Source organism: Dichotomopilus funicola (genome assembly GCF_033296635.1).
Source record: "Dichotomopilus funicola strain CBS 141.50 unplaced genomic scaffold C8A04scaffold_48, whole genome shotgun sequence".
Classification (NCBI taxonomy): Eukaryota; Fungi; Ascomycota; class Sordariomycetes; order Sordariales; family Chaetomiaceae; genus Dichotomopilus; species Dichotomopilus funicola.
In genome coordinates this window covers 218,754-235,206 of record NW_026944069.1, presented here as the reverse complement: position 1 = coordinate 235,206, position 16,453 = coordinate 218,754, and the positions used below count along the sequence as shown (strand labels likewise).

At 55.4% G+C, this 16,453-nt stretch overlaps 4 protein-coding genes across 4 annotated transcripts; 2 read left to right on the top strand and 2 right to left on the bottom strand.

The window, feature by feature from the left end:
• Positions 1–352: 352 nt before the first annotated feature.
• Positions 353–2,204, top strand: C8A04DRAFT_30291 (RNA polymerase III RPC4-domain-containing protein; the record flags this gene model as incomplete). The annotated part of the gene is made up of 2 exons (XM_062781325.1): positions 353–893; positions 952–2,204. 2 exons carry the CDS (start codon positions 353–355, stop codon positions 2,202–2,204), a joined length of 1,794 nt encoding a protein of 597 aa, XP_062635544.1.
• A 728-nt stretch (positions 2,205–2,932) lies between these two features.
• On the top strand, positions 2,933–4,517 carry C8A04DRAFT_13502 (uncharacterized protein; the record flags this gene model as incomplete). Its single annotated transcript, XM_062777744.1, has 3 exons — positions 2,933–3,088; positions 3,291–3,612; positions 3,646–4,517. The coding sequence occupies 3 exons, from the start codon at positions 2,933–2,935 to the stop codon at positions 4,515–4,517; spliced, it is 1,350 nt and encodes a 449-aa protein (XP_062635543.1).
• Positions 4,518–4,892: 375 nt separating this feature from the next.
• On the bottom strand, positions 4,893–6,275 carry C8A04DRAFT_38554 (major facilitator superfamily domain-containing protein; the record flags this gene model as incomplete). Its single annotated transcript, XM_062784268.1, has 2 exons — positions 4,893–5,405; positions 5,487–6,275. 2 exons carry the CDS (start codon positions 6,273–6,275, stop codon positions 4,893–4,895), a joined length of 1,302 nt encoding a protein of 433 aa, XP_062635542.1.
• A 4,977-nt stretch (positions 6,276–11,252) lies between these two features.
• C8A04DRAFT_13500 (uncharacterized protein) lies at positions 11,253–13,204 on the bottom strand (the record flags this gene model as incomplete). Its single annotated transcript, XM_062777743.1, has 2 exons — positions 11,253–12,389; positions 12,464–13,204. 2 exons carry the CDS (start codon positions 13,202–13,204, stop codon positions 11,253–11,255), a joined length of 1,878 nt encoding a protein of 625 aa, XP_062635541.1.
• Positions 13,205–16,453: the final 3,249 nt, after the last annotated feature.

Sequence of the window (16,453 nt, the reverse complement as noted above, 5' to 3'; positions counted from 1 at the left end):
GTTGAGGGCGCCCCAGGGCTCCGTTGGGTGAATGAAGGCGAGCGTTCGTGGTATGGAAAAGGGAAAGGAGTGAAAGATCAGTGAAGTGCAATCGGAAACAGCATGGAGATGAAACCCCCCACTAACCCCCCTGTTCGGCTGCTGTCATTCTCCCACACATAACCCTTATCGCGCTGCACAGCGCCCCGCGTCTTGTCCCCCACCACCTCGATAATCCCTGCTGTAGGCTCGTGCTTCCCGATTGTTAGTGGGGCAATTAAGAAATGCAACGCCAAAGTCGCGACTCTCTTTTCCGGAACCCTTCCACTTCGAGTCACATCCATCATCGACTCCGCACCTGCCATCACGACCGATGCCTCCCAGGTCAACAACACGAGGGCGGGGCCGCGGTCGTGGAGGTGCCGCCCGTGGTGGTGCCGCCGCGGCCGCAGCTGCAGCCGCGACTGCGGCTTCTTCACACGATGATGCGGCTGCTGCTCAAGAAACAGCATCCGCCACAGAGCCGGCCGACGGGCCCGCGCCTGTTCCGGTGATGACTATTGATTCTACCCCCGAGGTATCGGCAAATAGCACACCTTCTCGCGTTACCAGTGCCAATGCGACTCCTGCCCCGACTTCTTCGATTCGCGCAACAGTAGCCGCAACATCAGCAGCGACAGCGACCGGAGCGAATAAATTCAAGCCTAAGGGTGTTCGTCGAAGCGAAACGGAGCGCGCGCGTCTAGCGGAAGAGCAATTGAAGATACAAGAACAGCGGGACGCCGAAGAGGCCCGAAAACAGGCTCGATTAAATCGTGGTCGAGGTCGAGGTCGCGGACGTGGTCGCGGCGGGTTGATGCGAGGAAACTTGAGAGGTGCTACTGCTGCGGGACCGCTTTCGGCGGGTATGAGCTGTGAGTTGCCATTTTATTTCTTTCCAATTGAATTCGTGTCGTGTCTAACAAATACCAGTTGGTGGCGGTTCGGGTTCAGGTTCAGGCGGCTACGCTTACGCTTCCGGCTCGGGCTCAGGCTCCAGTCACGTCAAGAGAGAAGGCGACAGCAAAGATAGCGCATACGGCACATCCGGAATTATCGACAACAGTCGGATCAACGCCGATCTACTCTACAACCACGTCGAGATTTCCGAGGAGGAAGACAACGCCTCGATCACATCGACGAAAAAGAAGAAGCGAGTCATCATGCCGATGGGTATTCGCCGCGTCGAGCACAAGGAAGAGGGCGTCACCATGACGACGGCGGCTGAGATAGAAGCTCAAGAGAACGCCGGGTTTGTGGACGACGACTCGGAGGAGGATGGATTGTTTGTGAGCAAGTCCGTGCAGATCGAGGCCATCGAGGAGCAAGCCACTGGTGGTGAGAACGAGGCTGGAGAGACCCGCACCATCAAGCAGGAAGAGGTGGACGACAGTGGTGCTATGGATCTCGACGACATCCCCGTCAACATCAAGGCTCCCCCGTCCCCCGAGCAAAAGAAGAAGGTCCCGACGGGCGAGCAGAAACCCAAGAAGAAAGTGGCTGCTCCCAAGGATCCCGAAGCCGACATCATCGCCGAAGATCTCCAGCACATGCTCAACCTCTTTACGGTGCAAGACGATGGTGCTGCCGAAGGCGGCGGAACCACGACGACCACCAACGCGGCGCTCGAAGGCCATATGTTCCTCTTCCAGTTCCCCCCCATTCTACCGCCCTTGCATGTTGTCCCGCGCGACGGCACCGCGGCCAATCCGGCGACGGTCAAACCCGACCCGGACGAGGACGTCGTCATGCAGAACCAGCCCGGCGCTAGCATCGACCTGACTCAGGACGACGACAATAACAACGATAGCCGCACCAAAGTCAAGCAGGAAGCTGACGGCGAGGAGGCCGCCGAAGACGCCAAGAAGAAGGCTGATAACAGCGGAAGAGGCGAAATCAAAGAGGGCGGCTACCTCGGCAACCTGATTGTGCGCAAGTCGGGCCGGGTCGAGCTCGACTGGGGTGGCCAGCGCTTGGAGATGATGCCCGGCATCCAGACGAACTTCTTATCGACCGCGGTCCTGATCGAGCGCAACGATGTCAAGCCGACCGATCCCAGCCAGATGGCGGGTGTCGCTTATGGCATGGGCAAGATCCAGGGCTCGTTTACCCTCGCTCCCGTTTGGGGTGAAGAGGAGGAGTGGGTGGTGGATCCGAAGGATTTGGAGATCCCCGAGGAGGAGTAAAGATAGACACTCAATACAGAAGAAGGGGGCCGGAAGGCATAGGAGAACAGCACTCTTCTAGTATTGTGTTCAGAATATTTAACCTGGCTACGATGGTGGAAACGGGCTGGGTATATGTGTGGGTTTAACTCATTGCGTGCGTGTACATTTAAGCATTTCGGGAAACGGAAAAGGGAAAAGGAAGATAAAAACCATAGACTTGTGGTGTGTCGATTGGCGTTGATACCCAGAATCAATGTTTACACCCAACTTGTTCCTGTTGCAACCCTCACAGCCGTGTGTACCCTCATAACCTCGCGTGGCTACGAACATGAACACTCTGGGTTAACTTCGGGATATGTTCTCGGGACTTGGGTTTCATATGTTTGCTCACGTTCAGGGTGATATCCGAGACATCCCCCGCACTCAGCTCGATCACATTCCGGACCCCCCACTTCCTGCGAGCGCTTTTCCCCGAGGAAGGTGTTATTGACTCCGTGCCTGCTGGAATAGTTCATCCGATTCAATCATTGAATGGAAGCCTACTTGAAGGGAACAAAGACGGTAGATAAACCACAGCAACAGGATCTGGAGGCTCTCGACCTCCATTTTCAACCTTTCTCGATCTTTCAAACTTCATCAACCTGTAAAAACTCGGAACCTACATCTATCACCGATTGCGCGCATCTAAACCCAAGAACCTATTCACGGAAACATCGAATTTCACTGTTATCCATCGTTTCGACACAATGACGACTCCAACCAATATCGCGGAAGACGGCCTCCACGTTGTCATCATCGGCGCCGGCCTAGCCGGGTTAAGCACCGCGTTGTCGACCAAACTGGCCAACCCGGCGCATCGCGTAACAGTGCTCGAGGCCACGAGAGAGTTGACCGAAGTCGGGGTACGTTTCTGAGTCTCTTTTTCTGTTATCATACTATTTCCACCTCGTGTTGGTCATTCATTCCTTTTCTTGGTTATGGATCCTTCAAAGACAGACTCCCAGTTTGGGCATTCCTGCCCTCGCGCGAGTTCGTCCCGCAACTCCCCCCTGTATCTTCTTAACCACATCTGCGCACCCTACACTCAACTAATAACCCCCCCAGGCCGGTCTCCAACTCACACCCAACGGCACCCGACTCCTCAATCACTGGTCCGTCTTCACCCCCCTCCAACCCCTCGCCGCCGTCCCCGCGGCCCTCTCCGTCCACCGCTTCGACGGCACCCGCCTACTCGCCCACGAGCCCGATCTCAAAGGCCACCTGGCCGCGCGCTATGGCGCAGACGCGCCGCTGTGGAATGTCCACCGCGCCGATCTGCAGAAGGCGCTGGCGGATAGGTGTAACGAGCTTGGCGTGCGGGTGAAGCTAGGACGCAGGGCGTTGAAGGTGGATTTTGAACGGGCGGTGGTGTTGCTTGCTGGGGGAGGTCCAGGGCCAGGCCTGGAAGAGGAAGATGGAGAGGATGAGGGCGATGACGGGGCGGTGGTGCAGGGAGATGTGGTGGTTTTGACGGACGGATTGTGGAGTGGGATCAGAGGCCAATTTCTGAAGCGGCCCAGCCCGGTGTTGCCGACTAGGGATTTGGCATACCGGATCACAATCCAAACCGACGCGTTGGCGGAGACAGAGGCCTCAGACGAGCTGAAGCAACTCATTCGCACCCCGGCAGTCCGCTTCTGGATCGGCCCGCGGGCGCACTGTGTCGGCTACCCGGTGCGCGCGGGGAAGGTGTATAACCTCGTCTTGCTCTGCCCAGACGATCTGCCAAGCGGGGTGATGAAGGGTGAGGGGGACCTGGACGAGATGATGGAGCGGTTTGCCGGGTGGGATCCCCTGCTCGTGGAGCTGCTGAAGCAAGTCAAGAGCGTGGTGCACAAGTGGCGGCTGATGTGGCTGGATGCGCTGCCGGAGTGGGCGAACCAGCGGGGCACCTTCTTCATGGCGGGCGATTGCTGTCACCCGATGCTGCCGTATCTAGCGCAAGGGGCCAACTCGAGCTTAGAGGACGGCGCGGTGCTAGGGTCGTTGCTGGGAAGGGTGAAGAAGAGTGAGAGGGAGAGACAGCTGCCTTGTGTTTCGAGGATGTATCAGCAACTGCGAATGGAAAGGGGGAGGAAGATCCAGCTGGAGTCGTTCAAGCAGCGAGATGACATACACTTGGAGGACGGTGAGGAACAGGAGAAGCGGGATGCGTTGATGGTGAGCATGCTGGGCGGGGAGCTCAAGGCGCCGTTCCCGAGCCGGTGGACGTGTCCGGATATTCAGCCGTTCCTGTACGCATACGATGCGTATGCTGAGGCGGAGAAGGCGTATCAAGAGAGCCCATACTGATTGAGACTGAGGTTATGGAGTTTTGGTGCGGATATTTCAGCGATGATGTTAGCGCAGCCCGATTTCAGCGAAGATTTATCGAGAATTGCGAATATCAACTTGCTCAAAAATTAAATGGCAACCGCTTGCTTTTATTAGAGCTATGTACAGTACACATTAACCATATTCCATTTTTTAAACGCCAATTCGCTGTCGATCAAATCGTGAAGTGAGACAACGATGTCTTACCTTGCGTTGTCCTCATGCAAAACACCATATCCCGTGTCTCAGATCATCAAATCATTTCAACGACGCCTTTCCAAATTCGCTTCGAGCAATCGCTGGACATCGTTCAAGACAAAAAAAAAACAGAAAAAAAGAAGGGAACTAAAAGACTCAAATCTTCACCCGCAACTTCCACCCCGTAACCGCCCACCTGCACGCCGCAAACACCATCGCCGCCAGCACAATCACGCTCCCAGCCCACGCCTGCGCATACAAGTACCGCCCACCCGACTTATCAATAATCGCCCCGGCCGTCGGAGGCCCCGCTAGCGACGCAAACGCCACCAACGTGCACACCATGCCGAACCGCGTGCCCATCTTCCGCGGGTCCTTGGTCAAGCTGGCCAGCGATCCCGCGTACAACCCCTGGGCGGCACCGATGGCCAGGCCGAAGAAGACGGCGAAGACATACATGCCCGTGCGCGTGGTGACGCCCGTCCAGGCGAAGATGAGACAGCCCATGACGAGGGTCTGGAAGGCGTACAGGTTGATGGGGCCGAAGTAGCGGTCGGCGAGGTAGCCTGTGACGGGCCGGCCGGGGATGCCCATGCCGTTGGTGATGAGGAGGAGCTGGACGGAGTCGGTGGTGGAGAAATGGATGACGTTGCGGGCGTAGGCGTTGATCTAAGAGGAGGAAGAATGTTTAGCAAACGGGGGAATCATTCTGGGTACTTGGAGTGAGGAACTTGTCAAAAAGGGACCCACGTAAAAGAAGCCAAAGTAAAGCGCCCAAAAGAAGAGAAAAGCGCCGAGCATGTACAGCAGATACGGTCCTTCTTTGAACGCTTCCCACTCGATAATCGGCCCGGATCGCCTCGGCCGCAGTTTCGGCTTCAGCATCACCACCGACACCGTGGCCACAAACAGAGCCACAAACGCCGCGCACCGCACTGCCCAGGGGAACCCGATCCGCGGGATCAGATATTGGATCGTGGCCGGGAAAATCACACTGCCGAACCCCGTCCCCGTGGCCGAAATCGCCAGCGCCGAGGACCGCTTCGTCACAAAATACGAACTGATCACCGACAACGGCGGCATGAAAATCACACCCAGTCCAATCCCCGTGCATAACCCCTGAGCGAGAAAGATCTGCCAGTACTCGGTGCAAATACTCGTCATGAACGTCCCGAATACCACTAACCCCGAGCCGACCACAATCGTCGACCTGACGTAGCCCGCGTCCGCCAGCCGGCCCGAGAAGGCGCACAGCGCAAACGCCAAAAAGGTCTGCAGCGATCCGATCCACGCGATCTGCGCCTCTGGTAGGCCCAGCGTGTCGCGGTAGTAGAGTTGGTACACGCCGAACGTCGACGGGTAGCCCCATGCCAGCATGTTGATGAAGATGCCCGCGAGGACCTGTGACCACGCGAGGAGCCCGCCGTCGGGGGGTTGGAATTCTTCTTCTTCCGGCGGGATGTTGGTATCATCCGCGGGTGGTTGCCCGGTGGTGGGTGCCACGGCTTTTTCCAAGTCGTCGGGTGCGGCAGCCGCCATGACCGTAATAGTTGAAGCCGTTTTGCTGTCGTCGACCTTCGACATGATGTCGTTCCCCGGGAAACAATGAGCCGAGCGCCGAGAGTCGAGAGTTGAACCCCTGAAAGCTTTAATCCGGGCTACGCGCAAACTCAAAACGTCGATGATGGGTTTCCAGCCGAAGGGAAGACCGAACTGGACGGGAAGCAGATAAATAAAAACCCCATTCTCGCCGGTCCCGGTCCCCGGCTTGCCCGGGTCTATCTTTGCTCCCCCATGCGCCGGCAAATACCCGCTGGGGAAGGGGTGCTCGGCGGGCTAGATCCGGCTTTATTTCCGCCGACATCGCCTGCTTCGGATGACATCTCCGCGCCTTTCTGGTGGACCAGGACCACACATCTTCCATTCCTTCGCTGCACCTTCGTCCGAGCACGCACCCGGCTCTGCAACTCCCGTCACTTCTCCGCCAAAATCCGTCTCCTGTCGGCGCTTACCTATTCGTAAAGGGGGCCCAATCTTCCCCGCATGAAATCCTGGGTTATGTGACAAACACTTGCTCGGCACATCCGCGATAACAGTTGAAGAAGAAAAAAACACACTAACAGCGCAGCACCTCCCGTCCGTCACCTTCAAACCGGCCGCGTCGAGAAGGTGCCTGGGCGCAAAGCCCTCGGAACCGGGGCGCTGGGGTCGAGTCGAGTCGTTCAATAAATTTAAACCTTCAAGGGGCCAAGCGAGACAAACACATTGCAGTGGTTTGCTGCACTGCGAGATGGGGGCGACGGGCCGGCTCGGATCCTGGACCCGGGGGGGCGGCCCTGTCACCGGCAAATTGACGATTCCTTGTTGCCCAGCAGGGCAAATTAAGGATGTCCAGGGGAGTTCGCCCTTTGCGCAGGATTCTATCTCGAGGCCAAGGGTAGGCTCAAGGTCTCATTCAGATGGGTTGCTCGTTCTAGTGTAGGCACATTGAGTTAACACCCTAAAAAGATTGAAATGCATTTGGGCCAGAAAGCTCCTCTCTTGCTCAGCCTTCGGCTTCTCACCGCATTTCCAGGTTCAGTTTGGAGGGGTTGCATGCTTCCATGCCACTGCCGGCAAAAGTCCTGTCTCTCCACATAGTTGCTGGGGCTGCAAAATTAGAAAGAAACGATAGAAGATAAAATGTGCACGAAAGAGGATTCTTCCGGCCCGAGAAAACTGTGAATTGAGACGGGAAGCGCTGCTTGTCGTCGAACAGCGTCTGTCTCACTCCCCCGTGGCTTCCATGCTGAAGGCCAAAAGAAAGTTCCAGGCCGTCCCCAAGGAGTCTTGGCATGCGCGCACCAACACTGAGGAAGAGGGCCAAAGCGCGCACCAATTGCCAATTGCAAATTGAAACGAAGAGAAGAGAAGCGGTGTGAATCGAAACTTAACCGCTCCAACAATCAGTGACAAAACACCAACCGGATCCCACCCATCAAAACTCCCCCGTCGGGCCGTCCGGCCTCCTCGAAGAAGGCCGAGAAAGGCAGGGTTGCCCCCTCAGCAAACCGCTAATTTTCTAGCGGCATTGAGCGGAGATTGTTCGGAAGCGCCGGGAAACGCCATGAAAGTTTTAGATTGTTCCTTACGCACAACAACAACCCTTTTAAATGCCAAAAATCTGAGAATCTGTAACACCGAAGAATCGGCTCCTTTTCGCGGCGGTCTTCTTGCGTTTGAATGTGTCGTTGTTTCACGAAGTTGAAGATTCGACCCGCTCCCCTAGTCACAAAGGTGCAAGCTAACAATCAGACAAAAATTCATGGTAGGTAGTTACATCAGGTACAGACCACATGTGAGGCCGATGTGCAAAATTCACACAGTGAAATTGGTTGCAAAACATCTTCAAACCACCCAACACTGCATAGTTATCAATTTGCGAAGATAACAAATTGAGGTACAAAGTCGTTACCCTCCACACCGAGAAAGACCCACCTGCCACGGGCTGGCTCGCCAAGCCTGTTGCAGAGCCAGACCCGTCAAATCCCGATCCGCCTCACGCCACTATCCCTGTCGAGCAGCACTTTATCTCGATTGACCAATAAAAACACTGAATTCTACGACATTTGATCGAAACGGGAAGGCGCCGAGACCACTGTTGCATGCAGCACAAATGTCACCAACCGCCCTCCGGCAGAAGTCCCTGCCTACCTACACACCCATCTCAATGCGACTTGTTTTTCACCCGCATACATATCTAACGGGAAGCGGCTCCTTGGCCAGGCTTGGGTTGCTCTGTGTGGGATGTGCTCGTCGAACTCCCACCGCTAACATCGTCGATGTGGACGGTGATGCCCGCCGTTAGCCTCGCCCAATCATCCTTGGGAATGACTGGTGGCGAAAAAACGGTGATATAGATCTCGCAAGCCGCGTTGTGCTAGCACTGGCGATACGCTTGTCACATAGTGTTACGAGCTCGGTATGGGTGTTGATATATGCAAAGCGCCTCTCTCCGTAGCGCCAAAACTTGGCCACCCGTCTGAGGCGCTCCTTGTCGATTTCGATTGTCCGTTTGTACTTCAGGGCCCGGTCGCCGGATCTAGAATACGGTGTATTGCCAATCTAGCGTTATTGATGTTGATATCGTTAGGGCTATCCCACACGTTGGCGACGCTACAATACCTCTCCCGGCCCAGTCCTTTGCCCACTGGATTTCTCTCCTACTATGTCTTCGCCGAATTCCGTGTTGCTCGCCTTCCCAGCCCACCGCTCCCGCCTCTGTGTGTTCCAGGCCCCAAGCCTACTCTTCTTGCTCCGAGCGCCGGGGCCGACGTCGAGTTCATCCAGCCTCTTGGGTCTAAAAACGACAGGCACTCTCGAGTTTGGGCGGTTTAGATTGATGAAGCTAAGCTGTTTGCCCTCAAAATGGTAAGTGGTCTATGGCGCTCGGTACTTTTGCTAACACGGGCATCGGTTTAAACCTACCTTTGGTATCTTGACCGGTATTGAAATTTCCCACCGACTATGACTGGCTCAAGGGGGAGACGGACGCCGGCGTGGTAACGGCGTATGTCAAACGAAGTGCATGTAAGAGCCGGATTTGAAACCTGTTACATCCCTTCAAAACCCCGGCGCGATTCCCAACTCAGCTTTCGCCGCCCGGGAAAGCCATGTTCTTCATGTTCCCTTTTTTGCGACTCTGTGCGCCAGCTGAGGAAAGGGAGGGAAAAGCGGGGTATCCCAGCTTCGAGATCCCGGGATCTGATCGCCGAAAAGAAATCGAAGAAAATGGAACAGAAGAACCCAAAAAGAGGAAAAGACCCGCTTTTCTGCCGTTATTTTTGTCGTTGACGAATGAATACTGATGGCGCTAAGCTACATTCGGAATGGCGCACAACTTGCAAGTTGTTTAAAACGACTTACACGGTCTTGTTTGACAAATGCATCGGGGTCCGAGACTGGAAAAGGACATTTATCAATGCGTTCCCATTCCAGTCAATTAATTTCCGAAGGCGCTGGGTTTTGGGTATTTTGTTTATCTTTGTTTGCGAGGAAATCAAATAACCCCCGTCGGTAATTTGGCGCCTGTATCAATTATTCAAAATGAGACGAATGTTACTTATTAAGGGTGCGAGGTCAACTCTACCATATTTTATCTTTAACCGCGGTTTTATTATCCGCGCATCGTGAAACCGAGAAAAAGCTTGTTTCATTATTGCGTCGTCATCCATCGCAGCCAAGCAATCGGCTATAGCCGAGGCCTGCCTTGAGTTCCTTAATCCCGCGCCTTGCCGATGCCCTTATCAGAATAAATAATGCAGCTTGATGAAATGGCCAATATATTATCGTCACCAGGGAAGCTGCGGCGGTTGATGACGGGATTATTCCGAGGCATCCATGTCGCTACCAACTCTTAGTCAATGACATGATTTAATTGATTGCAAGTTGCATTTCCGTTGCACTAACGGCGAGGCAGATTTTACACCACACTAGAGAGCTTCCTTCCTGCATGCCCAGGTGCAAGGTTCAGACCTTGATCTCGGGCTCGAGCATCGTCAAAATACATCCGTCCTTGTTTTCTCCTTGATGCTTTCTTCCCGAAACCCATCTCCTACCCGGCCTAGAATGAAATCGACCCTCGAGGCAATAAACCGCTTAAATAAGAGAAACAACACGATTAAAGGAAAGAAGAAAGAAAAAAATTGTAAAAACTAAAAACGAACATGACGCAGCAGGTAGGTAGACAGGAAGAGCCAGCCAGATAAAAAGCAATCACCTAACACGCCCAGGTACGATCCTACTCTCCTCACCCACATCTCCAGCCCAACTCCTCGCCATTTCAACCAACTCCGCTTTGACCAGTCCGCCAAAATATATGAACGCGGGTTGTAAAATTGATGCTTGTTTGTGTGTGCGTGTTCGTGATGAGCGAGGGAAAGAAACATAACAAAAAGAAGAGAGCCAGCCCAGGTATGAAGCAAAAGGAAGGTGAACGGCGGATCGCGCTGGAAAAAGCCAAACCCGAGCCACCATCACGTCCTCTTCCCCAGTAAGACTATGCTGTCCGATAGCCTGGTTTGCCTTGTCCAGTTTAATTCCTCTACCTCCTTTACCATCCCCAAATCCCCGATTTCTTGACCGCCTTAACCGCCCTATCCCATGCGCCAGTCCGCTTGTAAGCTCCCGGAGATTAACCCCCGATACAATACACCTGTTTCCGGCTATAGCTTAGTATCGTCGTTGCGACACTGACCGAGCCAAGATACAAACAAACACACAACACCTAAACTGTGAAAAGGAATATGCGAGGGGCCGAAACGGCAAGTTTGATAAAAAGGCCACATCGTTCGAAACTGTTGTTGATATTGTTCTTGGTAATAAGGAGTGGACGGCGACCCGCTAAACGTGCCGGCCTGGTTCCGACTGGTCCCGTCTTGTTTTGGTTCTCAAAGTGCGGAAGAAAAAGGTCGTATTTGTTAGGAATAAACCTCATTGTGATGAAGAAAATGTTCGAGCTCTGTTCCCCCCCACAGGCTACCTCTTACGCTTCTTATTCTTATCCAACAGGCCTGGCGACGCCATGGCGAGGGCCAGCATATCAGGAGCGATGGGTGCGGCGGGCAACAGGTTGGTAGGCGGCGGCGGCATCTCTTCCTTCTTAATGGGGACGCCCATGTGCCGACCATACCGACCCTTGCGGCCGTTGCCTTCGTCCTCGCTGATGCAGAGCTCGGCGGGGATACCGGCATCCCTGCACCGGCCGCAGGGGCGCTGCCTGTCACATCCCTTCTTGCTCTTGCGGCAGCGCTGGCACCGTGGTTTCGTGGAAAGATCCGGTTGCTCCTCCTCACCGGGGCCCAAGGGAAATGTGGGGATGGAAGAGATGGATTGTTTCCGGGACGCCGGAAGAGAGGCCGGCGTCATAGGTCCGGGGGCAGTGCTGACTGGTTTCTTGACCTTGGGCTTGGGCAGCTTCGCCGACGACTTGGCCTTGTGCGGAGGCTTGGCACCGACTAGGGTATTAGCCTTGAGCTTTGTTCCCTTCACGAGCGGGATACCCATCCCACTGTTCTCGCCACTATCTGAGCTGTAGGTATCGTCAACACTAGCCTCAGTGCTTTCCCTAGGGGCGACGAAATGGCTTTCTGTGGTGCCGAATACACTCCTGTGGTTCCCAGAGGCGTCGAGCTTTTGCCTCCTCGGGGCGGGCACCTCCTCTTCACCAGAGCTCTCGGCATCGCTTGTTGCGCCGGCAGAGGAGGCAGCATCTGCCTTCCCGCTGAGGGAATCATCTTGGCCTGACCCCGAGGCCCGGCCATGGGTTGACATCCGCATAAGCTGCATCGCGACGTCCTTGTCCTCTTCAGACACGGCACTGCGCACTGTTGGCTCCGGAGTCGGCATGACTTCATTATCTCCTTGCCCGGGGAACGACCCGTAGCTACCCCGGCTACGGCGATTGTCGTTGCTGGGAGTGGCAAACATCCCAGACTGTGCGTAGCCATTCATGAATGCCCGTGGGGAGTGTAGCGGGTGGGGATGGCTGAAGGGGTTTTGCGTCGAGGTAACAAAGGGCGGAGGGCCACGGTGGGGATCAACTCGGCGGGCTGGAGAAACGGAAGGGTTCGAAGTCGACGCAGGCATCTGAGGAGGGGCAAATAGAGGCAGTTCCTGTACAGGGTATAGTAGTTAGTAACGCCATCGAGGCATCTTGTTTTCCAATGTCCCAGCAGCTAGCCGCTTACCGAACTCTCGAATTTGGTGCGCTTGCGACGGCCGCCCTCAACGATGTTCTCAACACTGATCTCAGTGTTGCCGATTTGTTCCTTGCTTCGGCTGAATGAGCTATTGGCGCCATCACCACCGCTGCTGTAGCCATTGACGCTTTCGGTATGACTATCACCGTTGGTTTGTGTGCGGTTTTTGGACGAGCGAGAGCGGCCCTTCTTACTGGCACCGTTTCCGGCACCTGTCGAGGCGCTGCGACGCCCACGGCCAGAGTTTGGAGACGGGCTGCGGACGCGCGATGCCCTCGATGCGGGACGTGGGGCGTGGGAGTCTGGTTGATGGGGGGCATGGCTTTGGTAGCCGCCGGCGTGGTAGTAGCTGGGGGTGCCGCCCAGAGCAGCATGGTAATCGGGCCCAAGGGGCTCATCGATCACGCGCACGCGGACGATCATGTTATCCTTGAAGTTCTCGTACCGGGCAATAAGAGTGTTTCCATCCTCGTCTTCGAAACTGACGCCCTTGGAGATACTGGGCCCGGAATAGAGACCGTAGAAATTTTTGACCGTCGTGATGATGGAATCGGTCGTATCATGGAGATAGATAGATACGCGCAGTGGGAGCCGCGCTTGATATGGTGAGTTCGGGAGAACGAGAACAAATTGAATAGTTTTGGGTGCAACGACCGTGCGGGGTGATATGCTCCCGCTGTGCAAACCCGCAAGCCCATTCCCAATACTGTTGGGAGACATCGCAGACATGTTGAGAACGTTTTCTTTTGTGGGCAAGTGTTCGGCACCCTTTTGTGTCGCGGACCAGCGAGAGGAAGGTCGAGTGATGGGGTAACTGGGCGCGATGCCCGATTCCGAGGCGGTGGGGTCACAGTCGTGGTCGGGGTAGTTCTGGGGCTTTTGTCGGGGACGTCGGCTTGCAGGCGAATAATCCCATTCCAGCCGGGTAGGTCTAGAATGAGAATATTCCCGGGGCCGGAAGGCGGTGTTGAGTGTGATGCCCGTGCAGGGTGACACCGGTCGTTCTCAGAGGAGTCAAACTGTGCGTATGTGCGTAGGGGTTCCAAGGTTGTGTGTTTGTCGGTTTCGGCGGGTGTGTTACTAATGCTTGATTTTGCGGTGGGGACCTGTGCTAGACCCCGAAAGTTAGAATTGATGCCATTCAATGGAGTATATGGCGTGGATGGGGTTGATGCAAACGGTGTTGCGGTCAAGTTGTGTGGGTTGTGGGCAGACGAGGGGAAGAAGGGTGACAGTCGCTGCTGCTGCTGCTAGCGGCGGTCGACTCCGAGCGCATGGAGCAGCCAGCGAGCTTGGTTGGCTCTGCGACCAGCCCAGCTGTGTTGTGGTATCACGTCGATGACGGGCGAATATGGAAAGATGGCATCGATCACATATGAGAAGAGACTCGTGGGTACTTACTGGGAAACCGTGGGAGCGGCGGCGTCGGGAGAGAAACAGGGCCAATCTCGAGGGTTTTGCGCACAACGAGCAGTTCGCACGCAGAACGCAGACAGACAGATCGGGAACTGGGCTAGAGCAACGGTGAGCGACCAGGCCACGGAGGGCAAAATGCGAGCAAGTGGATGGGATGGAGGCGGAAGCAACTGGAAAAAAGCAGACGATGCGATGCAGCAATGACTTACCAGGCGGATCTGGGGTGGTTAGATGGTTCGAGTCCGGCAATTCGGAGGTTGTGCGTGGAAAGAGGACGGAGGAGTCGCAAGTTCTGCATTAAAATGGCAGATGCCGGTAATCGCACACACTGGAAGCACCCTTTTCAGCGAACCTTTCTCACACTTGCGCCCAGTCCCGAGACTCGACACTGTGCTACCGTGCAGGCTCGCTGCCTCGACTCGGCCATTCTTCCGCAGCGACACCTAGGACGGATATTATCTTGACTTTCTTGAGTATCTCTAGCTTATTTCGTCCCGTTCCATATGCATCATGCCCTATTCTTGGGTTGTTTCCTTGCGTCGCATGCTCTTCTGCTGTCTTGCGCAGACCCTCGAGAAGTGGAGTCGGGCTGGGCTGTTCGCACTGTCTAGACAGCGCTTGCATCTATCCACATCGCCAGCACCACCGCTCTGCCTGGTCGACCCATGTCGGGCCGCCTCAAAGTGGACATGAGGTGATTCCACGGGTCGCCAACTCGCTTCTTTTGGCAGTTACTCTCCCGTAAGAACTTGTTATTGGAGCGGTCAGCTTGCGAGCAACGCGACGAGCACAGCTGTCATCTGTAAATTCCTGAGCGTGCGACATTACACTGAGTGCAAATCCAGTGTCGCAATCTATGCCGGGCGTTCCATTTTGTTGCGCCTCCTCCTCAGGTCGCCGTCCGTGGGCGAATTGAAGATCGTCCATAACCGGGAAGTCGCAAAGGGAAATGGTGACAGCAAATCTTGGAACCAGTTTGAGTTTCGGGACGCCAAGGAACTTGCCGCGCTGCCCATCGGCTCTCACTATCTACAATATTTTACTGTGTATGAGCGCACAAATTCGGTTTGCAGTATACTATATCGGTGGTTCCCTAGGTTATCTGGACGGGGTCGCTGCACTGCGGTAGTGAGCTGTGCCCTGGTTTTCGCGACAGGGCTTTTCGTTCTCTGACTGAAGTCACACAGCGGCGGCGAAGAAGTCGGTCAATGTGGGTACAGATAGACCTTCCTGGGCGCTCCAGGAAACTGGTCTTTCTTTTCAGTCTCCTCCTGCGCCTTTTCTTCTTTTTAACCCTGGTATACGGATATTGCCTGTCTCTTGCTGGAATTTGCGGCCCCCGCACAAGCGTTGGACCTTTTCTCCTCGTGGTACAGTGTGCGCACAGTGTATTTTTTTTGACCAGATTCGTCTTTGATCCATCGAGAAACGGTGTGCTTCATCACTTGCGCAAGGCAAGTGCGCCGGAGGCTGGGCACAAAATCAAAACAATCAGGAGTGCAGTTAGCAACAGCCTGTCCGTGAGAAGAACGTGGTCCTGACCTCGAAGTGAACGGAGAGGCTGCAGCTGCGCTTGCCCGTTGCGAACGGCTGGTGGTTGTGTTGCTCGCGACGTCGGGACGCACTTTTGCAGGGTCACGACCAAAAACGACGAACCAAGAGCCCGCCCATTCTTGGCCCGCCACGCCGTGCGCGCTAGATCATGGTGGTGGGTAAGGAGCCGGGTATTGCGCTCTTAAAGATATTCGAGAGATTGGGCTTTGGGCTAATGGAAAGCACGAATGCGACTCTTCTCGCGGTCCAGTTCCCTTGGGTTTTGGGCACACGACCCTCTTTGACCAAGGGCTGGATTCTCGCGCTCAACACCGAATGCGACAGAATGGAAGTGACCCGACTTCTGTGGCAGGTGGAGTCGCTGCGGCCGGTCATCTGACCAATAATAGAAGAGCCTGTCCACCTAGTTTGCAGGGGGGTGACTCGCTCTTGTTGAACACTGCAAGCTCGACGCTGTCATGCTGGACGCAAGACTGCCCAAGGCCAACGGCTCGGCGCAAGGTTGATGTACTCAAAGACTGGGACGGGGCGCGCTTGAGTGCAAGCGCCGATAATTGAATGTGTGAGGGCGTACGGAGTATGTGTTTGAAGACGCGCGCATTCTAGGCCAGGTTCTTTGGCAGGTCCAGTCGGTGGGCCCAAGTCGCAAACGGGCGAAGGCCCTGGGGTCAGCCTCCAGTGTCTTACCTGGGTGCGAGACGCGAGCAACAGAGGGGCTCTGCTTCCGGGGAAAATGACCGAGCGGCTTCGCCAATGCCCTTGAGACTGCAGGGGCCACAACCTCGTGAACGGGGAGAACGGCACGGCGGGCGCCGGGTAGTGGATTGGGAGAGTTTGTTTTGGGCTGGCACTGCTGGCTGGCTCTGACTGTGACTTGGCGGAACAGAATGGAGGGAGGATCGGGGACGGCGGCTCGATGCGCTGGCAGAGTTTCAAGTGCGGGACTGTGTCGAATCAGGTTCTCGAATCCGCCAGGAGAACAATCAACAACGGGAGCTAAACCGACAG